Source organism: Lethenteron reissneri, chromosome 56 (assembly GCF_015708825.2).
Source record: "Lethenteron reissneri isolate LAM-NWPU_2019-01 chromosome 56, ASM1570882v1, whole genome shotgun sequence".
Taxonomy (NCBI): Eukaryota; Metazoa; Chordata; class Hyperoartia; order Petromyzontiformes; family Petromyzontidae; genus Lethenteron; species Lethenteron reissneri.
The window spans coordinates 2,549,233-2,574,351 of NC_083834.1; the positions used below are offsets into that span (position 1 = coordinate 2,549,233).

Genomic DNA, 25,119 nt, shown 5'->3' on the forward strand with positions numbered 1-25,119 from the left:
CTGCTGCTCAGGCAGACTGTTTTAAAAGATTTGAAAGGGGTGTAGCCCAAGAGTCATAAAGAAGTGGCCGGGGCTAGTGATATTAATGTGAGAAATTAGCAATTAAAAGTAAGCGAGGAGAGCGGCCTCCTCGACGAGGGCATGGAAGTGGCTATGTTATTGTGAGAGATTAGCATGTTAATTTCAAATCGAAGAGTGGTGCAATCCAAAGGCATGAGTGCAACCCAACGGGTGCAATCCAAAGGACATGTGAGCATGAGAGTGCAATCCAAAGGCATGAGAGTGCAATGAAAAGGACATGTGAGCATAAAAGATCTAAGAGAGAGGCATAGAGAGACACAGAGAGTTGGAAATAACAGCTGACATAGGCAGGTAGGATGGAAACATCACAGTCAGTTAAGACTTTACCTGGTTAATAATGTCCTAAAAATTATTGCTCAGTTCGTACCCATCCTCTCGGTTGAAGTTGTGTCAATGTTTATATATCTGGATGGCTTCATGAACAAATCTCTGAAGGTAGCTGGTAGGCTTGCAGAGTACCTCTGTCTTGGAAAAAACAATTTCGTGTGAGCCCACAGCGTTAAAACAATTATCGGCAATGCTAGATGTATTGGTCCTACCGTTTGCCAGATCTGCCTTGTGTTCACGAACGCGGTCCGAGACATGTCGTTTCGTTTCCCCAATGTAACTGCCACCGCAACCACAACTCAGTTTGTGTACTGTGTTGAAACGAACCTGGATCTTGTATTTGTTTAAGATTTTAGAAATAGTTTTGGTAACCCCTGATATGTACGGTAAAGTGATGGTTTTGGTTGGATCCTCATAAGGTTGTTTCCTATCATCCTGAGGGCTTGGTGTATGTGCGCCAACTCACTGGCTAGGTGGTGCTGGTCGGAGATGGTGTAGTGTTTTGATGAGGGAATTCTCCTGGGCTGGATGGTGATGGGAGTCAGGCTTTAGATAGACATCCGTGTGGGTGGCTTTCCTGTAGACCAGGGGTCTCAAACTCAAATTACCTGGGGGCCGCTGGAGGCAGTATTTGGGTGAGGCTAGGCCGTATCAGGTATTTCACAACAAAAACTTTGCTAAGAAAATCCAAACTTCTCAAATGTCATTACTAACAGTTATTTAACTTCAATGGGTTCTTCTGAACATGAATAGAATATTGAAGAACATGAACGGTTCTTCTGAACATGGCTTCTCTTGCCTACTTCTTGCTGCCAGAGACCTGGCAGCGCTTCCTCTCACATAGCTGAGCCACATTTGGCTTGAGGAAGGAAGCAGTTGAGACCCTCAGTATGGCTTGAAGATGATCATCAGTAAGTCTGGACCTGTACTTGGACTTATTGAAGTTCAAGGTGGAGAAGAGCTTTTCACACAAATATGTGCTCCCAAAAAGGCACATGGTCCGCTTGAACATTCGGGAAAGCTCAGGGAAGCTGGGGTTCAATTCTCGCAAAAATTGCCCAAGCTTGTCTTCTTTTCCACTCACCTCCCTGAACTTGGCTTTGAGGTCAGAGTTGCACTGCAGGTCAATGAGCTCCATTTGAAGCACAGGAGGGGCATCTTGCACATCAAAGGAGAAGGGATAGGCAAAAATTTGAAAAGTGGCTCTGTGCGTCTTGAAGTCTGCAAATCTGTGATCAAATTCCTCCTGTAGCCTCAAAATGTCATCAACATACTCCTCACCACTGAATGGTGTGCCTGCATTCAGGAGTGCCTTGCATGCTGAGAAATGGCAAAGGTTTGTCTGAGAGAGCTGGGCTTTCCATAACACAAGTTTTGTGGAGAATGCTCTTACGTTGTCATAGGCAGGACTGACGAGCTGCCCCTGGCCTTGTAACTTCTTGTTCAGTACATTCAGCTCATGCGTGATGTCAACAAGAAAAGCTAAGTCCATGAGCCATTTGGGATCACTTAGCACAGGAACAGCCACCCCATCCTTCTCCATGAAGCCTTTCACTTCTGCTCTCAACTCAAAAAATCTCTTCAAGACGTTTCCCCTGCTGAGCCAACGTACCTCGGTGAAGTTGAGCACATCCTCATATTCTGACTCCATTTCCTCTAAAAAAGTACGGAACATCCGGTCCTTTAAGCCCCTTGATCTGATTTGGTTGATGCATTTCACAACAACAGACATCACGTTGTAAAACTTCAGGCATTTGCTGCAAAGGGCCTGCTGATGGATGATGCAGTGCAGAGCAATGGCCTCCTCCACACCCTCCTCTTCTAGTTTTCTTTGAACAAGTGCCACCAGTCCATTTTTCCTCCCTGTCATTGATGGCGCTCCGTCGGTTGTTATTCCAACAAACTTCTTCCATGGCAAACCGGCATTCACAATGGCATCACACAGCTGGCAAAATATCTCCTGAGCGGTGGTGTGGCCATGCATTGGAATTACTGTGAGCAACTCCTCCATTACTTCAAAATTGTCATCAACACCACGGACATATATTGTGAGCTGGGCAGTGTCAGTGATGTCTGAACTCTCGTCAAGAGCGACTGAGTATGCATTGAAAAATTTGGCTTTCTCACGCAGTTGATCATAAATGTCACTTGAGAGGTCAGAAATGCGCTCTGCCACGGTGTTAGCAGAAAGGCTGATGTTGCTAAACTGACCTTTCTTTTCCGGACAGACTCTACTTGCAGCCTGTAAGATGCACTTTTGATAAACTCGCCTTCTGTGATTGGCTTTCCTGCCTTAGCAATCATCTCACTAACCACGTAGCTTACTTCGACTGCTGCATTATTCTCTTTTGTTGCTTTCTTGAAGACCTTTTGTTGCCTCAGTAGACATGTTTTAAGATTGGCAACCCGGTTGGCTCTCTCATCTCCCTGGTATTTTGCATACTCCTCAGCATGTCTAGTTGAGTAATGACGTTTGAGGTTGTATTCCTTGTGCACCGCAACTTTTTCTGTACATATAAGACACGTCGGGGTGCTCATGTGCTCAACAAAGAAATATTGCATCTCCCACTTTTCCTGAAATTGTCTGTGCTCGTCACCAACCTTTCTCTTCACTGCAGGCTTTAAAAAAGACATGATTGGGGCTGTGTGACAAGATATATATTCATTCCACTTGCTGTCGCTCACGCAATAAGGTTTCAGTCAAGTGTTTAGCCAAACAGCGACGCACGGAGACGTAATTTCCGCAAATGCACGTCATTTCCGCTTTTTTCCGGTAACAACAGGTGCGTATATTATGGGGGGGGGGGGGGGTAATGCGTTCCCATCAGATTTTGTCCCCACACCCCAGTCACAGGCAAACACAGCTGTAGCGGCTGCTACTATACACGCTTCTCTGTTCAAAGCACGGGGATCTGAGCCGGGATGAGCTGTGGATCTGCGCTTTGACGCACTCCGGTGCGCGCACAGTGGAGAGCCGAAAGAGGGAGAGGAGAGGACTATATGAGGCAGCGTCATTGTGTGACCACGGGGTTCAAATGCTGCTGGCCACTGTCGGGGCTTTCGCTGCCTTCAGTCACATCATCACATTTTTCTATGCATTTTTGTGCTTACTTTGTGCCGGCGTGTTGGCTTGCCTGCGTTCCGGGACTTATTTGAGCAGATCCGGTACCTCTCGTATCGAAAAAAATATAAATATTAAAAACAGTTTTTAAAGAAATGATTAAAATAAAATATAACAATATAATGTAATCACTAGAAAATGACGGAGCCCTTGTTGACATCGGTGGATGAATTTCTAATTTGTGGCCACGCAATAACAAGATAATCTAATAAGTTATATATAAAGCTTTCTTAACAACAGCATCACAATTTCATAAAATTATAACAAATGCAGACTTCTAAGATGAACCAAAATAATTATGCACATCGTCATGTACAGTCTGTGGCTCGGTGCGTAAATGTCACCACCAGAGGATGAGGGAATTTAAATCATTAAAATTCATCCACACATATCAGGTGTAAATAATAATGTAAAACAGCCCAGACTGTAAAATATAGATATTAGCTCAATGACGTGTTATAAACTGCTGCGGTTTCAAATAATCCGTCTGCGTAAAGAAGCTCCCAAAACCTCACAGCGCAGCGTATGCGTAAAGGAGCCGTGGTGTCCCTTGAATTTGCCTTCAATTTAACAAATTGTGTGTGTGTGTGTTCCGTTCGTTTTCTCCGCTGGACACAGAAGTCGCTTTTGCTCAAGATGCCACTTTATTAATCACTGACACAAAGACTGATACCGTCACTGCAGTATAGCCTAAATAAGTCCCACTGCATTGTAAGTGGCATGTGTGTGCTGTTTTAAGCGTCGTTTTGTGTGCGTTCCGGGACCTGCTCGTCGTACCTGCGCGGTCATATGTACATAGCGTTCCGGCACCTTGTGATTTACAAATGAAGCACTGGATACATCATGACCTGCGCGAAAGAGGGTGGAAAACTATGAATTTCACCCTCCTGCTCTCCGCACATCCAAAGCCACTCTTTTCTCTCCCGGCTCTCTCACTCACTCACTCTCACACGTACACAAACACACACACACACGACTACGCCCCCCATGTCACTCACATGCATGCCGCATTCACTGGACAGGCACACAGTAGGAAACCAGAGCATCATAACATTGTCCCACACAGCAGCTACAATATAAAACTCGCGGGCCGCACTAACATTAAACTTTCATATTAAGGTGGGGGCCACAAAATATCGTCCCGAGGGCCATAAATTGGCCAGCGGGCCGTGAGTTTGAGACCCCTGCTGTAGACCGAATGTCCCAACGAGCAATCAGGTCTCTTCTCGATCAAAACATCCAGAAATGGTAGCTTGCCATCATTTTCCACTTCCATGGGGAATTTAAAATACGGGTGTATGGAATTGACGTGGTTGAGAAATTGGTTAAGTGCTGGCAGGCCATGTGGCCAGATGATGAACGTGTCATCCACATATCTCTTCCACAAGGAAGGACATAGGGTGGATGTCTGGATGGCATCGGTCTCAAATTTGTCCATGAAAACATTCGCTACCACTGTCGATAAGGGAGAACCCATTGGGGTACCCTAATTTTGTTTGTAGAATATACCATTCCAGGTGAAATATGTGTTGGTAAGGCAGTACCTTACCAAAGTTAGTACATTTGGATTCAGTCCTTGTTGCACCCGAAACGTCGTGATTTATTTTATTTTATACCTACGTGACTTAACCGAAATAAGCAAAGAGTAATAATATACCACTTCAATGAGATATCATTCATGATAGCCAAGTGGCTTCACAAAGAAGAGCTACGTAGCATCTCAGTGATTCCTTACGTATGTAATGTGAGCGTAAATGGGGTTGCTGCTGGGCTCTGGCCCAATCACACGGCCCGGTATGGGGGGCGTGTGGGAGGGGCCGCCGTTCACCTCGGCTTCAATGGGAAGCGAGGTGAATGGAGGTGAAGCCAGCAGGGCAGTATGAGAAGGCCGGATCTGACGATCCGGAAGGGGAGGAGTCAGGGTCACGTGGGAGAGACGATATAGAGGGGAGCCCGGAAGAGATCGGGGCCAGTTGATGGAGTGAAGAAGTGGGACCACGTTGGGTGGCCGCCGCGCCATCAGCCACGTGGCTGATGGGGCTTCGGCACACCGTCGGCCAGCGGTGTCCGGAGCGGGGAGGAGCGGAGCGACTAATGGGAGAGCGCGTGCGGGGCGCTCGAGAAGGAGCTGACGGAGGAGCGTGTGGGGCACGCGAGAGGAGCGTGCGGGGCACGCGAGAGGAGCGTGCGTGGTACGCAAGAGGAGACACTGGTCTCTTTTCAGGACCAGCAGGGTGTGAGGACGAGTAGAAGAGCTAACGGAGGAGCGTGCGTGGCACGCGAGAGGAAGCGTGCGCGGGGCGCGCGTGAGACGACGCTGGTCCGTGGAGGAGACCAGTGGGGTGCGGAGAAGAACCTGATTAAAAGACAAGCGGAGACCAGCAGTGCCTGACAGTCTTTTATTACACTGGAGTCAGAGGTGGACTTTTTCAAAGCAAAATAACAGAGAAAGATGGCCGAGAACTTGAAAAGCGTAACCCACTTGTTACGTCTTCCGACGACGAAGAGACGGCCGCCGGCGCACGTCCTCCAGCGACCACGTGGCAGGCCGCCGCCATCTTGAACATCGCGGCGAAGAGGCGGCCATGTGCTGCCATCTCGGAGGCGCCGCGTGGTGTGCATCCTGCTGCTGAGCAGCTGTTTTTGCGGGAAGGAGCCGCAAAGAGAGAATGCCGACGCTGCTGCTGCCGGGGCGGGAGCTCTCCCATCCTGGCTCGTGTGCGAGACACCGGAGCAGTCGTGGGAGGACGCCGCGCTCACCGTCCGAGTTCTGCGAAGCATCTCAAGTCACCACCCTGCCGTCCTCTGCTCGCTGCAGCCCCGGGCGAGTCGTGACAATATTCACCCGGCCCTAACACACACCTCACCCATCTTGCTTGTGCCGGGGTGCGATTGTTGTATGTCTCGAGCGTGTGGAGCGCGGGTAGGGGTGTGTGTGTGAGGATGGACGGGCTGTCTGCTTGTGTTTGCTCTGTGTCAAATAGTGTTTATGCGTTGCGGCATGGGGATGTTATCTTGATGGTGAGGTTAATTATTAATTCGGTTGCGTCGAGTGTCCCGCGCTGTTACCATCCCGTGGGTTGCTGTGTGCGACGTGGTTATTTTGATGATTTTTTTTTGCTGCACGGTGCGATTGGGTTAACGGTGTGTTGTCTGCCTGCAGCTCTGCTTGCGATTGTGCATAATGTACGACCTGTGTGGAACTTTTCTGCTTGTAATCGCGATATGCTGACTGCACGAACTGTATAGACTGTCTTTCTGTACGGATACGGAGTGCGGTGCATTGTTTTGACCATTGGGTTCGGGATTGTGTACCTGTTCGGAAATTGGTCAATTCGTGGGGGACCCTAAATTTTGGTTGTATGGGTGTTCGTGCACACGAGATTGCATGTGTGTTCATAGGAAATTGCGAGTGTTGAGGGATGGGGCCGTAAATTTCCGCCAAGTGGCGTCGCTCTTTCCGTTGATTGCATGCGGCCAGGGGTTGCATTGCGAGTTGGTGTGTATGAGCAATGTGTTTTGGTCAACTATGGTTTAAAAATTCCCCCGATACGACTGCTGTGCACAGCAAGCTGCGGCTATGTGTCATATCTTTGGGGGTTTGTTAAAACATGACAGGGGATGTGTGTTGTCACCCCCAGCGAGAGGCAGCTGGGGTGCACGCACAGGAAAAACTGCTGAAGTGGTCGCACGTTGGGCCGCCATTTTGGATAGCGCGGGAATACGCGGGGATGCGCTCGGCGCATGGGGCCGCCATTTTGTGCTCGCGCGGGAAATCGCGGGGATGCGCTTGGCGCAGGGGGCCGCCATTTTGAGCGTGCGGAGAAAACCTCGGTGGGGCGCTTCGCGAGTGCCGCCGCCATTTTGAGTATACACGTCGAGCCGTGGGGATGCGGTTATGGATATCATCTCTTGACTCTCGTGTTGCGCTATAACTTGTGTGCATGCATTGCGTGTTGTGCGCAATGCTGGCGTGTTGGCGCCCATCGGGGTAACAGGAGCATAGTGGCCCGTGTCTGACTAAGAGGGGGGGGCGTGTCATTGCACCTGCATTTTGGGACAGAGATGCTGGCTGGGTTCTATTCTGGGGCAAATTTTTCACCAGTATACGGCCGCCATTGTTGAGTGGGTGATGCACGAGTTGTGGTCACATCGGCCTATGGCCGATGGCTGACCTGAAAGCCCGGAGGCGAGACACTCCGTGGTATGTCTCAAACTAATGGCCCGTGTGCTCATATGGCTCGGGGAGCCGGGGTTCCGTTGTGCGGTGGCAGACTGTGAACCTGGTGGGCCGGGGGCTCACGGAATTCAGGAGTAGAGGTTCCGTTACGTGGCAGCGAACGGGGAGACCTGGCTAGCATGAGGCAGGGATTCCCCTTGCGGGTCCTCCAGCGGGAAGGGCCGCGGACTTGTTCCGCTCTGGGTTATGACATTATTGCATGTATAAGGGAACATTGCCCCGTGGGGGGGGGGGGGGGGGGGGGGGTCGATGGGGTCTGGCCTTGCCAAGCGATGAACCTTCCCTTGTCTGTAAAACGTCAGACTATAAAGTGCTGGGGTGTGTCCATTGGTGATGGGATAGTACGGGATGGAGCGTGGCTGAGTCGTTGCGATGTGCCGTTGTCTCGTCCCCGAAATTGCACTGGCCGAGTGTATGGCCAGTGGACGTTGCTGTGGTTGGACGACAGGCAAGTTAAATGTTGCCGCTGGGGAGCATGGCTCTCTCCACGCGAGGGTATGCGACCGGGGGCTGTGGTGCGAGTGACAGTGGGTAGATGCTGTTTATGTGAGATGTCTGTGCTGGTCCTCAAGGGAGGACTGCTGATGGGCAAGAGCAGGAAAAATTTAGTTGTCACGTGTAAATAATATTTTTTTGTTAAAATGTAAATACTGGGGCATCCATCGCATCGATTTTTGGAAATTTATCGGGGTTCTCCTTACGCGGGGCGGATTTCGATCATCTCCACTACCCTGGGGCCAGGTGGCTGTCTTGTACGACATGCGGATTTGCGTTTCATTGTGCTGTGCCTCAGGGGGTTGGGTTCTCCTTTTCGTCACAGATCTTCGGCGCCTGCCACATTGGGTGTCACCGGTTGTCCTAACCGGTTGTGGACTTGAAGGGGGAGTTGAGCACCTGTTCGTCACTCCTGCTCTACCAGTTGCTCTCTGAAGTTGGACTTGAGCCAGGCGGATGGCCCAGCAACATGGACACGCTCTAAGACAACGCATTCCTGGTTTATGCGCGTCGGCCGTTCTTGCGTGTCGGTTACCGTTGTTGTGCATTGCTTTCCATTCCTAAATTCTTTCTTGCTTGTTGCACGGAGGATCGACCGGTGTTCCGTACCGAATCCTGATCCCTTCCCTTTCGTTAATTGTGTTTGTCGTTGTACTCTCCGTTGTGTCTGGGGTGATTCCTGATTGTGATGCCGTCGCTTGCATTATTTTATCCTATTGCAGCCGGGACAGTTGGATTTTTCATCAGGGGGGGGGGGGGTCATGTAATACGAGCGTAATGGGGTTGCTGCTGGGCTCTGGCCCAATCACATGGCCCAGTATGGGGGGCGTGTGGGAGGGGCCACCATTCACCTCGGCTCCAATGGGAAGCGAGGTGAATGGAGGTGGAGCCAGCAGGGCAGTATGAGAAGGCCGGATCTGATGATCTGGAAGGGGAGGAGTCAGGGTCACGTGGCAGAGACGATATAGAGGGGAGCCCGGAAGAGATCGGGGCCAGTTGATGGAGTGAAGAAACGGGACCACGTTGGGTGGCCGCAGCGCCATCAGCCACGTGGCTGATGGGGCTTCGGCACACCGTCGGCCAGCGGTGAGCGGAGCGACTAACGGGAGAGCGCGTGCGGGGCACGCGCGAGAAGGAGCTGACGGAGGAGCATGCGGGGCACGCGAGAGGAGCGTGCAGGGGCACGCGAGAGGAGCGTGCAGGGGCACGCGAGAGGAGCGTGCAGGGGCACGCGAGAGGAGCGTGCGGGGCACGCGAGAGGAGCGTGCGGGGCACGCGAGAGGAGACGCTGGTCCCTTGTCAGGACTAGCAGGGTGTGAGGACGAGTGGAGGAGCTAACGGAGGAGCGTGCGTGGCACGCGAGAGGGAGCGTGCGCGGGGCGCGCGCGAGACGACGCTGGTCCGTGGAGGAGACCAGTGGGGTGCGGAGAAGAACCTGAATAAAAGACAAACGGAGACCAGCAGTGCCTGACGGAGTCTTTTATTACACGTATTGCGATCCTCGGATGTAATACACATTATACATTCGTATTATTACCAGCTAAAATGGTTTAATAGTTTAAATAGAATGTGCACACTCCCGTAAAATTATCCCTGTGTCTCCCAAAACATCTCCCACCCTCCCCTATCTCCCCCCTCCTCACTCCCACATGCCCCCCCCCCCCACCCCAGACAAGCGTGGCCATGGATCTGTGCAACGAGGTGCACGTCTTTGGCTTCTGGCCGTTCGTGTACGACCTGCCCACCCCGGTGCAGGTGAAGGAGGACGAGAGAAGGAGGATCCCGAAGAGGAGCAGGAAGAGTAAGAAGGGGGTGCAGGCCGCCATGACCCCCACGGCCGCCCCTGTTGACCGACCGCTGGGCCGCCGGTTGCCCCACCACTACTACGACGACCAGCAGCCCAAGTCGGGGCACTACATGCCCAGCGAGTTCGCGGAGCTGCTGAGGCTGCACAGCCGCGGGGTGCTCCGCCTGCACGTGAACGCGTGCGGGGAGCAGTGATAGCGCGGCGGTGGTGGCAGCGGTGGTGGCAGCACCCGGGGGGAGGGGGGGGATGGTTGTTACCCACGTTCCCACCAGAACACACTTTCCCAGCAGAACCCACGTTCCCCCCAAGAACCCACGTTGCCACTAGAACGGACGTTCCCACCAGAACCCACGTTCTCACCAGAACCCAGGTTCCCACTCCACAACCCACGTTCTCACCAGAACCCACGTTCCCCCACGGTACCCACGTTCTCCCTCCAGAACCCACGTTCCCACTAGAATCCACGTTCCCCCTGCATAACCCACATTCCCACCAGACCCCACGTTCCCCCCCGGTAACGCACGTTCTCCCTCCAGAACCCACGTTCCCACTAGAATCCACGTTCCCCCTCCATAACCCACATTCCTACCAGAACCCAGGTTCTCCCCAAGACCTCACATTCCCACCAGAACCCACGTTCCACCCTAGAACGCACGTTCCCCCTCCAGAACCCACGTTCTTCCTCCAGAACCCACGTTCCCCCTCCAGAACCCACGTTCCTCCTCCAGAACCCACGTTGCCCCTCCGGAACCCACGTTCTCCCTCCGGAACCCACGTTCCCCCTCCAAAACCCACGTTCCTCCTCCAGAACCCACGTTCCCACCAGAACCCACCTTCCCCCATCAAACCCCACATTCCTCCCTAGAACCCACGTTCCTCCTCCAGAACCCACGTTCCCCCTCCAGAACCCACGTTCCCACCAGAACCCGCGTTCCCACCAGAACCCGCGTTCCCACCAGAACCCACGTTCCCCCTCCAGAACCCACATTCCCCCTCCAGAACCCACGTTCCCCCTCCAGAACCCACGTTCCCCCTCCAGAACCCACGTTCCCCCTCCAGAACACACGTTCCCCCTCCAGAAACCACGTTCCCCCTCCAGAACCCACATTCCCACCAGAACCCGCGTTTCCCCCGTTACCCATGTCCCCCCTCTGGAACCCGCGTTCCTGCCAGGGGGGGGGGGGGGGGGGCCTCCGATTTCTCTCTCCGAGGCCTTTAAAGACGTTTACGAGGCCTAAGGACTTCGAAAGGGACTCATTGTGCGAGGGTTTAGCTCTGAATTGTGGCTTCCTTCAGACCTGGGGCTGAAGGGAAATCAGAGTTTAAAATTTGTAGTTTGCATTTACATGGCGTAGCAATGCGCACCTACTTCTTGTTACCAGCCAGCCAGCCAGCTGCCTAGCGAACTCGCCGTAGGAGTTTTGCCAGGCCTAAGATATAAATCGCCAGGTCGAAGAATTCTCCATGACACTGAGATTCGTTTCGGCCTGACAGTTTTTACTCGGGGTGAAATTTCACAAGACCCTGACATTACCAGAATCAGAAAATGTATTTTTACCAGAGGAGGAATCCGATGAGCTATGAAGCTCACAGATGTTTGCTGGTCAATAAAACCAGTCGAGGCTCAGGGAGTGGGTGGGCATTTGGCTGGGAAGTAGGCAACCAGTGTTCGTGAGTTTAACCTAATTGTTTTACGATGTTTTAAAGCACAGTCCATTCTCCCTATACCGCGATATAGGGTGGATGCGAATGGGATATATTACGAAATCGAGCGAACGGAACTACGGTCGCGTGAGTGGGGATACGCGGTCGTATGGTTGCCTCGGTTTAGCGTCACACAATAAAGGTATTGGGATGTGCTGGATGCTTCTAGATACTACCTAGAGTCACAACAAGGCATTGGGATGTTGCTGGATGCTTCTAGATGCTATCCACCGTGCATCCTCAATCTTCGTTGGGCCCTGCGTATGCATCTCACGCACGTTATGGCGGACCATACTTTACCCCCTGCATTATATGTTATTTACTACAACGCCATGTTTACATAATGCGTCATTCTTCCAGAACGCGACTACTGCCTCCCACCGTGTTGTCGGGCAGCAGGGCCGTCATATAAATGACGTTCGGTATTTATTTAGGTGTTTGAACATCTTAACACAACTCCTATTTTATTTCCAGAAAGGGTCAACATCTTTTATTATTTTCCATACTTTGATACTGGCACAAAAGGTATCCCATGAGAAAGCTGATCACCCCGAACTATTCATACTATAATACACGTGCATTGTCTTCGTGCTGTTCGCTTTTTGGCGTTCTCTGGTCTGACACTGGTGGTGAGATTACACAAGAGACAGCAGAAGGCTGCTGTCTCTGGTGTAGGCCAATAAGTTTAAAAGACAACGCCAATATGTTATCAGAGCACGTTTGTTTGCATGTTCACCACAAGTACAGTGTGTGGCTAATGCAGACTTGATTCCGTGCGATAAGTATCTATTTGTTTCAAACACCAAATGGATACCTCCTGTTTTATTGCCAGAAAGGGTAAAACCTATTCAGATTTTGCGTACGCAATATAAGAAAGGGGCTGCACGTGAGACAAGTGGGAAATCGGCGGCAGCGAGAGAGAGAGGAGGTGGGGCGGAGATGAGAAAGGGGCTGCGTCCGAGACAAAATGGAGAGCGAGGGGGGGGGGCAGAGATAAGGAAGAAAGCTTCGAATGCACCAGGGGGAGAGAGAGGGGGTGGGGCATAGATAATAGGTGGCAGGGGGAGAGATAAGCTGTGTTGGTGAATGTGACTCAAGAGTCGAGAATAGCTGCTAACATCGGCAGGCAGGAAAGGGACATCACAGCCAGTTATGACCTAAACCGGTTAATAACGTCCTTCCAATGATTGCTCAGTTTGTAACCATCTTCTCGATTGAAATTTGTGTCTCTGTTTATACATGTGGTTGGCTTCATGGACAAATCTTTGATGGTAGCCCGAAGGTTTGCAGAGTACCTTGGTCTCGGAAAAAACAATAATGTTTGAGCCAACCGCATTAAAACAGTGATAAGCCACGGCAGAGGTATTGGTTATGCCGTGTTTCAAATCTGCCTTATGTTCGTGAACACGGTCCGAGGCATGTTGTTTTGTTTCCCCAATGTAACTACTGCCGCAGACACAACTTATTTTGTAGACACCAGGGTATTGCATGTCAGGAATCACATTATTCACAGATGGGATCAAATCACGTATTCTATGTACTGTGTTGAATCTTGTGTTTGTTCAAGATTTTGGAAATATTTTTGGTAACACCTGCTATGTATAGCAAGGTAATGGTTTTTATTAGGTGCTCCAATGGTTTTCTCCCCATGTAGGTACTTTCCTGTAGTAAATCTTTTATTTTTATTTATCATAATCGTCTCGTGACATCTCTACAGTAGTGCGGCCTTTATCATTTGCCAGGATTTGAATATCTTTATTTAATCGGAGCTCTCTTAAGACCTTTGCTTCATTCGAGCTAATATTTACTTTTGGTACTTTGCTATTCTCAATCTTTTTGGCAACCTCGTGTCTAGTCATCTCTGCCTCATTATATGTAAGGAGTCTTACCGCCGATTCTACCCGAGCAATTATTTCATCGACTGGAATTGTGCGTGGGGTAATGGCAAAGTTAAGGCCTTTAGAAAGGACGGATATCATGTCACTGGTTAAAACAGTGTTAGTTAAGTTCATTACGGTTTTGTTTTCAAATTGTTCGTTTTTAGTAGGGAATTGTTTATTATTAAGTCTAGAGAATTTAATTTATTTGGCAAGTTATTGTATGATTAGACACATTATCAGCCGATTGTTATGTTATGGTATCCATTATATTCCAATAATGCATCGATACACTATTGCATATATCCAAGTGCAACTGCCTTAGAGATTCCGAAATGTAAGACAATTCACTCCTGTTGTGCTGTATTCTCTCTATTAATAATAATTCGCTAGTTTTTTGTAGTATTTGGTTAGCTTTAGCTGACTTTCTGTGATGTGTTATTTTAACCTTCGAATATCTGCACCTTTTGAGAAACGCCAGTGAAGATATCAATTTCATATGCTTGATGCAGAGCTTCTCCAATTTTCTGGTTGTAAGAAAAGTATCCTCCCCATAGAGGTTAGTCAGTTCAACACGTAGGCTTTCGCGACCAATAATATTCATAATAAACGTTTTTGGGTTAGATCGCGTTATTTATAAATGGGTCGTAATCCTCCACCACCCAAAATGGGCAATCAGTAAAAAAGTGTCACGTTGACAAAAGATAAATAGTTCACTACTTTAGCCCACCGGTCTGTTGAAGAGTGAATCCATAACATTTACAATTTTTGAATACGCCGTTTCGCTGGTAATTACATCCAGCATCATTGGGCAATTTGCCAGAATGGTGAAGCCCTAACTTGCTCCCGGTCTTAAATAGAGCAGCAGGGTGACATCATCATTTAACTCATTCAGGTGCAGTGATTTGAGGTGGAGAGGGGTATTGTATTTCGATTTAAAGCTTTCGTGACTGCAGGGATTCATCTTCTTGGTTCTTTCGGTAAAGTCACGTAGAAGGGAAGTAATAAAATAATAAAAATAAAACATAATAAAACAATTCTCACGACGTTTCGGCCACAACGCAAGCAGCCGTCCTCAGGTGAAAACCAGGTCCGTCGAGGCGACAGAGTCTGAATGAAACAGCACACGGGCTTGGAGCATATATATAAGCTGGGCGCATTGACAAAGGAATTTGCATATCAACAGGAATTTAGCATATTTATGGGAAATGCAGGAATGTAATTAGTACTGCATATGCATGTGCATTATGCAGGATTAACAGCATCAAAGGGAGCTGCAGTTACTGCTGCTGCAGTAGTTGCTGCTGCTGCTGCTGCAGTTTCTGCTGCTGCTGCAGTTGCTGCTGCAGTTGCTGCTGCTGCTGCACTTGCTGCTGCTGCACTTGCTGCTGCTGCACTTGCTGCTGCTGCTGCAGTTGCTGCCTTATCCATTTTAATATAACACTATGTATTATTCTACCCACCCTAATGTGTATCATACTGCTATATGTTTACTGTACAATTACGACACCATACATTACTCTGCACACTGCACCATGCCAGTGAGTGGAACGCGGTCTGAAAGTCACCGTTAACGTGAACACAATCAGTTAAGATCCGAAATGGTTTATTACGTCCTTCCAATGATTGCTAAGCCAGAATCCATCTTCTCGGTTCACATATACAAACACAGAGACAATTTCAACCGAGAAGATGGATTCTGTCTTAGCAATCATTGGAAGGACGTAATAAACCATTGCGGATCTTAACTGATTGTGTTCACGTTAACGGTGACTTTCAGACCGCGTTCCACTCACTGGCATGGTGCAGTGTGCAGAGTAATGTATGGTGTCGTAATTGTACAGTAAACATATAGCAGTATGATACACATTAGGGTGGGTAGAATAATACATAGTGTTATATTAAAATGGATAAGGCAGCAACTGCAGCAGCAGCAGCAAGTGCAGCAGCAGCAGCAAGTGCAGCAGCAGCAGCAAGTGCAGCAGCAGCAGCAAGTGCAGCAGCAGCAACTGCAGCAGCAGCAACTGCAGCAGCAGCAGAAACTGCAGCAGCAGCAGCAACTACTGCAGCAGCAGTAACTGCAGCTCCCTTTGATGCTGTTAATCCTGCATAATGCACATGCATATGCAGTACTAATTACATTCCTGCATTTCCCATGAATATGCTAAATTCCTGTTGATATGCAAATTCCTTTGTCAATGCGCCCAGCTTATATATATGCTCCAAGCCCGTGTGCTGTTTCATTCAGACTCTGTCGCCTCGACGGACCTGGTTTTCACCTGAGGACGGCTGCTTGCGTTGTGGCCGAAACGTCGTGAGAATTGTTTTATTATGTTTTATTTTTATTATTTTATTACTTCCCTTCTACGTGACTTTACCGAAAGAACCAAGAAGAGGGGTATTGTAATTATATAATAGATAAGTAATCAGTCAATTGTTATGATTAGTAATGAGTTGTAGATTATTATGAATATTTTTCGCGACAGCCTATGTGTTAAACTGAGCTCAGTGATTCCTTACGCATTTGGATTTTCAGATGGAATGCACATTATACATTCGTGTTATTATTACCAGTTAAAATGGTTTAATAGTTTAAATATAATGAAGTCCATTGGAATAATCAGAAACACGTGTGGTCTGGTTCATCAGGCTTGCAAACGAACTCTCCAGTCTTGATTTGAAGCTTTCGTGACTGCAGGAATCCATACTCTTTGGTTCTTTCGTTAAAGTCACGTAGGTAGAATGAATAATATTTACGACGTTTCGATCGCAACTCAAGCAATCGTCCTCAGGAAGACACAAAATAGGAGGCAAGCTGCTGATGCAGGCTGCTTTTAAAGCAGGAGTCTCAAACTCAAATTACCTGGGGGCCGCTGGATGCAGTATCTGGGTGAGACTGGGCCGCATCAGGTATTCCACAAAAAAAAACTTTGCTAAAAAAATCCAATCTTCTCAAATGTCATTACTAACAGTTATTTAACTTCAATGGGTTCTTCTGAACATGAATAAAATATTGAAGAACATGAACAGTTCTTCTGAACATGGCTTCTCTTGCCTACTTCTTGCTGCCAGAGACCTGGCAGCGCTTCCTCTCACATAGCTGAGAGCCACATTTGGCTTGAGGGAGGAAACAGTTGAGACCCTCAGTATGGCTTGAAGATGATCATCAGTAAGTCTGGACCTGTACTTGGACTTATTGAAGTTCAAGGTGAAGAAGAACTTTTCACACAAATATGTGCTCCCAAAAAGGCACATGGTCCGCTTGAACATTCGGGAAAGCTCAGGGAAGCTGGGGTTCAATTCTCGCAAAAATTGCCCAAGCTTGTCTTCTTTTCCACTCACCTCCCTGAACTTGGCTTTGAGGTCAGAGTTGCACTGCAGGTCAATGAGCTCCATTTGAAGCACATGAGGGGCATCTTGCACATCAAAGGAGAAGGGATAGGCAAAAATTTGAAAAGTGGCTCTGTGCGTCTTGAAGTCTGCAAATCTGTGATCAAATTCCTCCTGTAGCCTCAAAATGGCATCAACATACTTCTCACCACTGAATGGTGTGCCTGCATTCAGGAGTGCCTTGCATGCTGGGAAACGGCAAAGGATTGTCTGAGAGAGCTGGGCTTTCCATAACACAAGTTTTGTGGAGAATGCTCTTACGTTGTCATAGGCAGGACTGACGAGCTGCCCCTGGCCTTGTAACTTCTTGTTCAGTACATTCAGCTCATGCGTGATGTCAACAAGAAAAGCTAAGTCCATGAGCCATTTGGGATCACTTAGCACAGGAACAGCCACCCCATCCTTCTCCATGAAGGCTTTCACTTCTGCTCTCAACTCAAAATTATCTTCAAGACGTTTCCCCTGCTGAGCCAACGTACCTCGATGAAGTAGAGCACATCCTCATATTCTGACTCCATTTCCTCTAAAAAAGTACGGAACATCCGGTGCTTTAAGCCCGTGGATCTGATTTGGTTGATGCATTTCACAACAACAGACATCACATTGTCAAACTTCAGGCATTTGCTGCAAAGGGCCTGCTGATGGATGATGCAGTGCAGAGCAATGGCCTCCTCCACACCCTCCTCTTCTAGTTTTCTTTGAACAAGTGCCACCAGTCCATTTTTCCTCCCTGTCATTGATGGCGCTCCGTCGGTTGTTATTCCAACAAACTTCTTCCATAGCAAACCGGCATTCACAATGGCATCACACAGTTGGCAAAATATCTCCTGAGCGGTGGTGTGACCATGCATTGGAATTACTGTGAGCAACTCCTCCATCACTTCAAAATTGTCATCAACACCACGGACATATATTGTGAGCTGGGCAGTGTCAGTGATGTCTGAACTCTCGTCAAGAGCGACTGAGTATGCATTGAAAAATTTGGCTTTCTCACCCAGTTGATCATAAATGTCACTTGACATGTCAGAAATGCACTCTGCCACGGTGTTAGCAGAAAGGCTGATGTTGCTAAACTGACCTTTCTTTTCCGGACAGACTCTACTTGCAGCCTGTAAGATGCACTTTTTGATAAACTCGCCTTCTGTGAATGGCTTTCCTGCCTTAGCAATCATCTCACTAACCACGTAGCTTACTTCGACTGCTGCATTATTCTCTTTTGTTGCTTTCTTGAAGACATTTTGTTGCCTCAGTAGACATGTTTTAAGATTGGCAACGCGGTTGGCTCTCTCATCTCCCTGGTATTTTGCATACTCCTCAGCATGTCTAGTTGAGTAATGACGTTTGAGGTTGTATTCCTTGTGCACCGCAACTTTTTCTGTACATATAAGACACGTCGGGGTGCTCATGTGCTCAACAAAGAAATATTGCATCTCCCACTTTTCCTGAAATTGTCTGTGCTCGTCACCAACCTTTCTCTTCACTGCAGGCTTTTAAAAAGACATGATTGGGGCTGTGTGACAAGATATATATTCATTCCACTTGCTGTCGCTCACGCAATAAGGTTTCAGTCAAGTGTTTAGCCAAACAGCGACGCACGGAGACGTAATTTCCGCAAATGCACGTCATTTCCGCTTTTTTCCGGTAACAACAGGTGCGTATATTATGGGGGGGGGGGGGGGGGGTAATGCGTTCCCATCAGATTTTGTCCCCACACCCCAGTCACAGGCAAACACAGCTGTAGCGGCTGCTACTATACACGCTTCTCTGTTCAAAGCACGGGGATCTGAGCCGGGATGAGCTGTGGATCTGCGCTTTGACGCACTCCGGTGCGCGCACAGTGGAGAGCCGAAAGAGGGAGAGGAGAGGACTATATGAGGCAGCGTCATTGTGTGACCACGGGGTTCAAATGCTGCTGGCCACTGTCGGGGCTTTCGCTGCCTTCAGTCACATCATCACATTTTTCTATGCATTTTTGTGCTTACTTTGTGCCGGCGTGTTGGCTTGCCTGCGTTCCGGGACTTATTTGAGCAGATCCGGTACCTTTCGTATCGAAAAAAATATAAATATTAAAAAAGTTTTTAAAGAAATGATTAAAATAAAAAATAACAATATAATGTAATCACTAGAAAATGACGGAGCCCTTGTTGACATCGGTGGATGAATTTCTAATTTGTGGCCACGCAATAACAAGATAATCTAATAAGTTATATATAAAGCTTTCTTAACAACAGCATCACAATTTCATAAAATTATAACAAATGCAGACTTCTAAGATCAACCAAAATAATTATGCACATCGTCATGTATAGTCTGTGGCTCGGTGCATAAATGTCACCACCAGAGGATGAGGGAATTTAAATCATTAAAATTCATCCACACATATCAGGTGTAAATAATAATGTAAAACAGCCCAGACTGTAAAATTTAATATTAGCTCAATGACGTGTTATAAACTGCTGCGGTTTAGAATAATCCGTCTGCGTAAAGAAGCTCCCAAAACCTCACAGCGCAGCGTGTGCGTAAAGAAGCCGTGGTGTCACTTGAATTTGCCTTCAATTTAACAAATTGTGTGTGTGTGTGTTCCGTTCGTTTTCTCCGCTGGACACAGAAGTCGCCTTTGCTCAAGATGCCACTTTATTAATCACTGACACAAAGACTGATACCGTCACTGCAGTATAGCCTAAATAAGTCCCACTGCATTGTAAGTGGCATGTGTGTGCTGTTTTAAGCGTCGTTTTGTGTGCGTTCCGGGACCTGTGCTCGTCGTACCTGCGCTGTCATATGTACTTAGCGTTCCGGCACCTTGTGATTTACAAATGAAGCAGTGGATACATCATGACCTGCGCGAAAGAGGGCGGAAAACTATGAATTTCACCCTCCTGCTCTCCACACACCTAAAGCCACTCTTTTCTCTCCCGGCTCTCTCTCTCACTCACTCTCACACGTACACAAACGCACACACAAACTGACCCCGCCCCCCATGTCACTCACATGCATGCCGCATTCACTGGACAGGCATACAGTAGGAAACCAGAACATCATAACATTGTCCCACAGAGCAGCTAACAGCGGGGTTGCTACAATATAAAACTCGCGGGCGGCACTAACATTAAACTTTCATATTAAGGTGGGGCCACAAAATATCGTCCCGAGGGCCGCAATTGGCCCGCGGGCTGTGAGTTTGAGACCCCTGTGCTAGAGCATCTAGGGAATTGTCCTCCGAGCGAGAGTGTACACATCAGCCACAATTATCTTGTTAAGCTTGCAGAAGCCAACACAGAAGCGCCAGCTCCCATCATGCTTTTTAAGAAGAACGATAGGGGCTCCCCACGGGCTGGTGGGTAGTGAAATTATGTCTGCGGCTAGCGTCTCATCAACAGCTAGCCTAACGTGCTCCTTTTCTGCAGGGCTGAGCCAGTAAGGGTTCTGCCGGATGGGAGCGGCGTCTTCCATGTCAATATGGTGGCTTAGAAGCGTCGTGTGGCCGATGTCAAATTTCCCCACGCTAAAAACATCAGCAAACTCCCGCAAGAGCGCCCTCAACTCATCCCGCAGAGACTCGGACAAAGCGAATTTAGCCACATGTCATCTGAACTCTTACGCGGCAGCGTGTTCAACTCGACCCGCACACCGCCAACAACACATCCCACGTAAAGTGCGGGCGACACATGGGCTAGCACAGTGCCCTTCTGGACAATGGATGTGTCTAACCCAGCTTTGAGAACCTGGATGAAAGGTCGTTGGACACTAGAGGCTTCAACTAACGTCAATGTCTTGGCGGCCTTATTGGAAGGTCCCAAGAGGATCCCTCCCGCGGTCGCCACCCAATCTAGTAGCTTGCACAAACATAAGGGGACCGACATTTGCGCGCCAGGGCAAATCCGAACTGTTTTAGATGCCAGTGCTTGTACAGTGGCGTTGGCCATACACATCCGAGCGAGAGAGGGTGAAAATGCCATACAACGGCCAATGGCAATTCGATGTACCCTTGGTCAATGATAATTTTCAAAGGCATCTTACCCCAAAAATCAGTCCCGAATTGTTGTGGCTTGACCCACCAGAGCAGACCCCGGACGCACTTGTTATGAAGATCAGAGGCAAGGAAGCTTCAGTATCGAACAATCCTTTATTCCACGACCCAGGAAGTGCTCCCCAGACCCCAGGGGCCGCGGTCCTTTATAGCTCCACACGAAGATTCACAGAATGTTAGGGACCACGGACAATTACACCCAACATGAAACTTAACATATCTTCCCCCTTAAATGGCAATGTCCACATTAACCCAAACAACAGTTTTCTCTAACTTGGAAGAGAGGGTAGACTACCCCAACATTCCGCTAAACCCAAAGGGGATTATTCTGCCCCTCGCTTCGAGGAAATAACTGGTCGACATGTCTCCTCCAGGTCTGGTTGTCTTGGATGCTGGCTTTGTATGAGACAGGTCCAGTCTTTTGAAGAACCGTTGCAGGAACCCACTTTTTTTAAATCCTTTATATTAAGTTCGCTTGCTTGCGTGCTTGCTTGCTTGCTTACGACCGTGCAAACCTTTCGGTCGTTTTTTAACCCACTTCCCGTGATCCAATCGAGCTGACATTTTGCACACATACTCGTTGTGCGAGACAATTAATGTTCGTGAAAATTTTTTTCAAAAATGTCACACTGTTTAGGGAAAACAAATTAAATATTTAATTACCAATTGTTTAATACTGCAGACAATCATCTGACCCATAGGTGGCAGCCATCTCAAGCCAGAGGACGAGAGGACTCTAGCCGCCACGCATATAAAGGATTTATAGTGAAAAACTTTGTTTTTACGGGTTATACTTATTTTTAGTGGTGTAGTTCCAGGCATAGACAGGATATCCGACAGAGAACTCTCTCCTTAAACCGCCTTGCTTCTACATTGACCGCTAGGGGACAGCAGACGCATGACTACCGACTGGAGCCTGTGGGTTTAACACTGGGGTCACTCGTCAGGGTTACGCTGCCCCCTAGGGTCTATGGATATGTAGGTCTGGTGGTTGAAGTCTACGAGCCTCGATTTACTTATGATACAGGGCTATAATCCTGTGGGTCTCTGTGTGAGTATATGGGTCTCTATGTGAGTCTGTGGGTCTCTGTGTGGGTCTGTAGGTGTTTACATGGGTGTATGGGTCTATGCGTGTGTGTGGGTCGCTGTGTGGAGTCTCTGGCTCCCTGTGAATCTATGCGTCTCTGTGTAAGTCTATGGATCTCTGCGTAAATATGTGGGTCTTTGTGTGTCTATGAGTGTCTATGTGGATCTACGGGTCTCTGCGTGAGTGTGGGTCTCTGTTGGGTCTATGGGGCTCTATGTGATTATGACTCTGTATGTGAGTCTATGGGTGTCTGGGTAAGTCTATGGATATCTGTTTAAGTGTTGTGGGTCTCTGTGTATGTCTATTGTTATCAATGTAGGTCAACGGGTCTCTGTGTGAGTCTATGTGTCTCTGTGTGAGTCTGGGTCTCTGTGTGAGTCTATGTGTCTCTGTGTGAGTCTATGTGTCTCTGTGTGAGTCTGGGTCTCTGTGTGAGTCTATGTGTCTCTGTGTGAGTCTATGTGTCTCTGTGTGAGTCTATGTGTCTCTGTGTGAGTCTATGTGTCTCTGTGTGAGTCTATGTGTCTCTGCGTGAGTCTATGTGTCTCTATGTGAGTCTGTGGGTCTCTGTGTGAGTCTATGTGTCTCTGTGTGAGTCTGGGTCTCTGTGTGAGTCTATGTGTCTCTGTGTGAGTCTGGGTCTCTGTGTGAGTCTATGTGTCTCTGTGTGAGTCTATGTGTCTCTGTGTGAGTCTGGGTCTCTGTGTGAGTCTATGTGTCTCTGTGTGAGTCTATGTGTCTCTGTGTGAGTCTATGTGTCTCTGTGTGAGTCTATGTGTCTCTGTGTGAGTCTATGTGTCTCTGTGTGAGTCTATGTGTCTCTGTGTGAGTCTATGGATCTCTGTGTGAGTCTATGTGTCTCTGTGTGAGTCTATGTGTCTCTGTGTGAGTCTATGTGTATCTGTGTGAGTCTATGTGTCTCTGTGTGAGTCTATGTGTCTCTGTGTGAGTCTATGTGTCTCTGTGTGAGTCTATGTGTCTCTGTGTGAGTCTATGTGTCTCTGTGTGAGTCTATGTGTCTCTGTGTGAGTCTGTGGGTCTCTGTGTGAGTCTATGTGTCTCTGTGTGAGTCTATGTGTCTCTGTGTGAGTCTATGTGTCTCTGTGTGAGTCTATGGGTCTCTGTGTGAGTCTATGTGTCTCTGTGTGAGTCTGGGTCCCTGTGTGAGTCTATGTGTCTCTGTGTGAGTCTATGTGTCTCTGTGTGAGTCTGGGTCTCTGTATGGTCCTCTATTTGCGTCTATGGGTGACTACGTGGGTCTTTGGGGCTCTTTGTGAGTCTCTGGGTCCCCGTGGTTCAATGTGTCTCTATTTGAGCATGAGCCTCTGTGTGAGTCTATTGGTCTATATATGAGTCTATGGAACTCTGCGTAAGTCTGTGGGTCTCTGTGTTTATCTTAGTGTCTATGTGGGTCTACTGGTCTCTGTGTGAGTCTATGGGTCTCTGCGCGAGTGTGGATCTCTGTGTGGGGTATATGGGTCTCTATGTGAGTCTATGGATCTCTCTGTGAGTCTGTCAGACTCTATGTGAGTCTATAGGGCTCTATAGGAGTCTATAGCTCTATGTCTCAGTTTATGGGGTTCTGTGTGAGTCTATGGGTCTCTACGTGAGTTTACGGGTCTATGTGTGTGTCTATGGGGCTCTTTGTGAGTCTGTGGGTCCCTGTGGGACTATTGGTCTCTGTGTGGGCCGAGGGGTCTCTCTGTAAATCTATGGGACTCTGTCTGAATCTATGGTAGGGAAGTAATAAAATAATAAAATAAAACATAATAAAATAATTCTTGCGACGTTTCGGCCACAACGCAAGCAGCCGTCTTCAGGTGAAAACCAGGTCTGTCGAGGCGACAGCGTCTGAATGAAACAGCACCATGCTTGGAGCATATATTTAAGCTGGTTAGAAAGGGGGGGGGGGGGGGAGGGCGCCTTGACAAAATAATTTGCATATCAATATGAATTTAGCATATTTATGGGAAATGCAGGTATGTGATTAGTACTACTTATGCCCGTGCATTATGCAGGATTAGCAGCATCAAAGGGAGGGGATATGGGAAATGCAGGTATGTGATTAGTACTACTTATGCCCGTGCATTATGCAGGATTAGCAGCATCAAAGGGAGGGGATAGGGGTAACATTAATAAAGGGAAGGAGTGTTAAGAGTATGTAGCGACAGTAACTAAAACCACCACGTAAACAACTAAAGTATAAACTACATAGTATCGTCAGTATACTAAATATACTATACAATAAGCTGAGTTACTAACAGTAAGTAATACATTACAATTCTATGTCGTAAAAAAATATATAATATGCTTACATCTAAACTTTATTCTCTTACATCACACAAGTCTACACCGTACTATATACTACCATAGACAACCCAACATTAAATTATATACTGTATTGCTATAAACCTTATACATTGTAATATTACACTATGTATTATTCTTCCCACCCTAATGTATATCACACTGCTGTATATTCACTATACAATTACGATACTATATATTACTTTGTACATTGTATTAAGCATATACATTTTATACTATTTGTTATTATGCACTGTACCATTGACGTCGTGTGAAAGATACTAAGAGGAAGCAACGAAATATGTCAATGGGAGAGTAGAGGTAGGAAACTTGCAGCGGAGCAAAGAATCCATTCCCTGCGGAGAATACAATGCCAGTGAGTGTAACGCGATCTGAAAGTCACCGTAAACGTGAACACAATCAGTTAAGATCCGAAATGGTTTATTACGTCCTTCCAATGATTGCTAAGCCAAAATCCATCGCCTCGACAGACCTGGTTTTCACCTGAAGACGGCTGCTTGCGTTGTGGCCGAAACGTCGTGAGAATTATTTTATTATGTTTTATTTTTATTATTTTATTATTTACCTTCTTCGTGACTTTACCGAAAGAACCAAGAAGATGAATCCCTGCAGTCACGAAAGCTTTAAATCGA

At 47.9% G+C, this 25,119-nt stretch overlaps 1 protein-coding gene across 2 annotated transcripts in view; it reads left to right on the top strand.

The window, feature by feature from the left end:
- LOC133356969 (alpha-2,8-sialyltransferase 8E-like) overlaps nt 1-12,724 on the top strand; it is a 55,244-nt gene extending 42,520 nt beyond the window's left edge. For both annotated transcript variants that reach the window (XM_061574698.1, XM_061574699.1), the window contains one exon: nt 9,936-12,724. In XM_061574698.1, the coding sequence (XP_061430682.1) occupies nt 9,936-10,265 (330 nt within the window). In that variant the 3' untranslated portion in view covers nt 10,266-12,724. The remainder of the gene's footprint in view (nt 1-9,935) is intronic.
- Nucleotides 12,725-25,119: the final 12,395 nt, after the last annotated feature.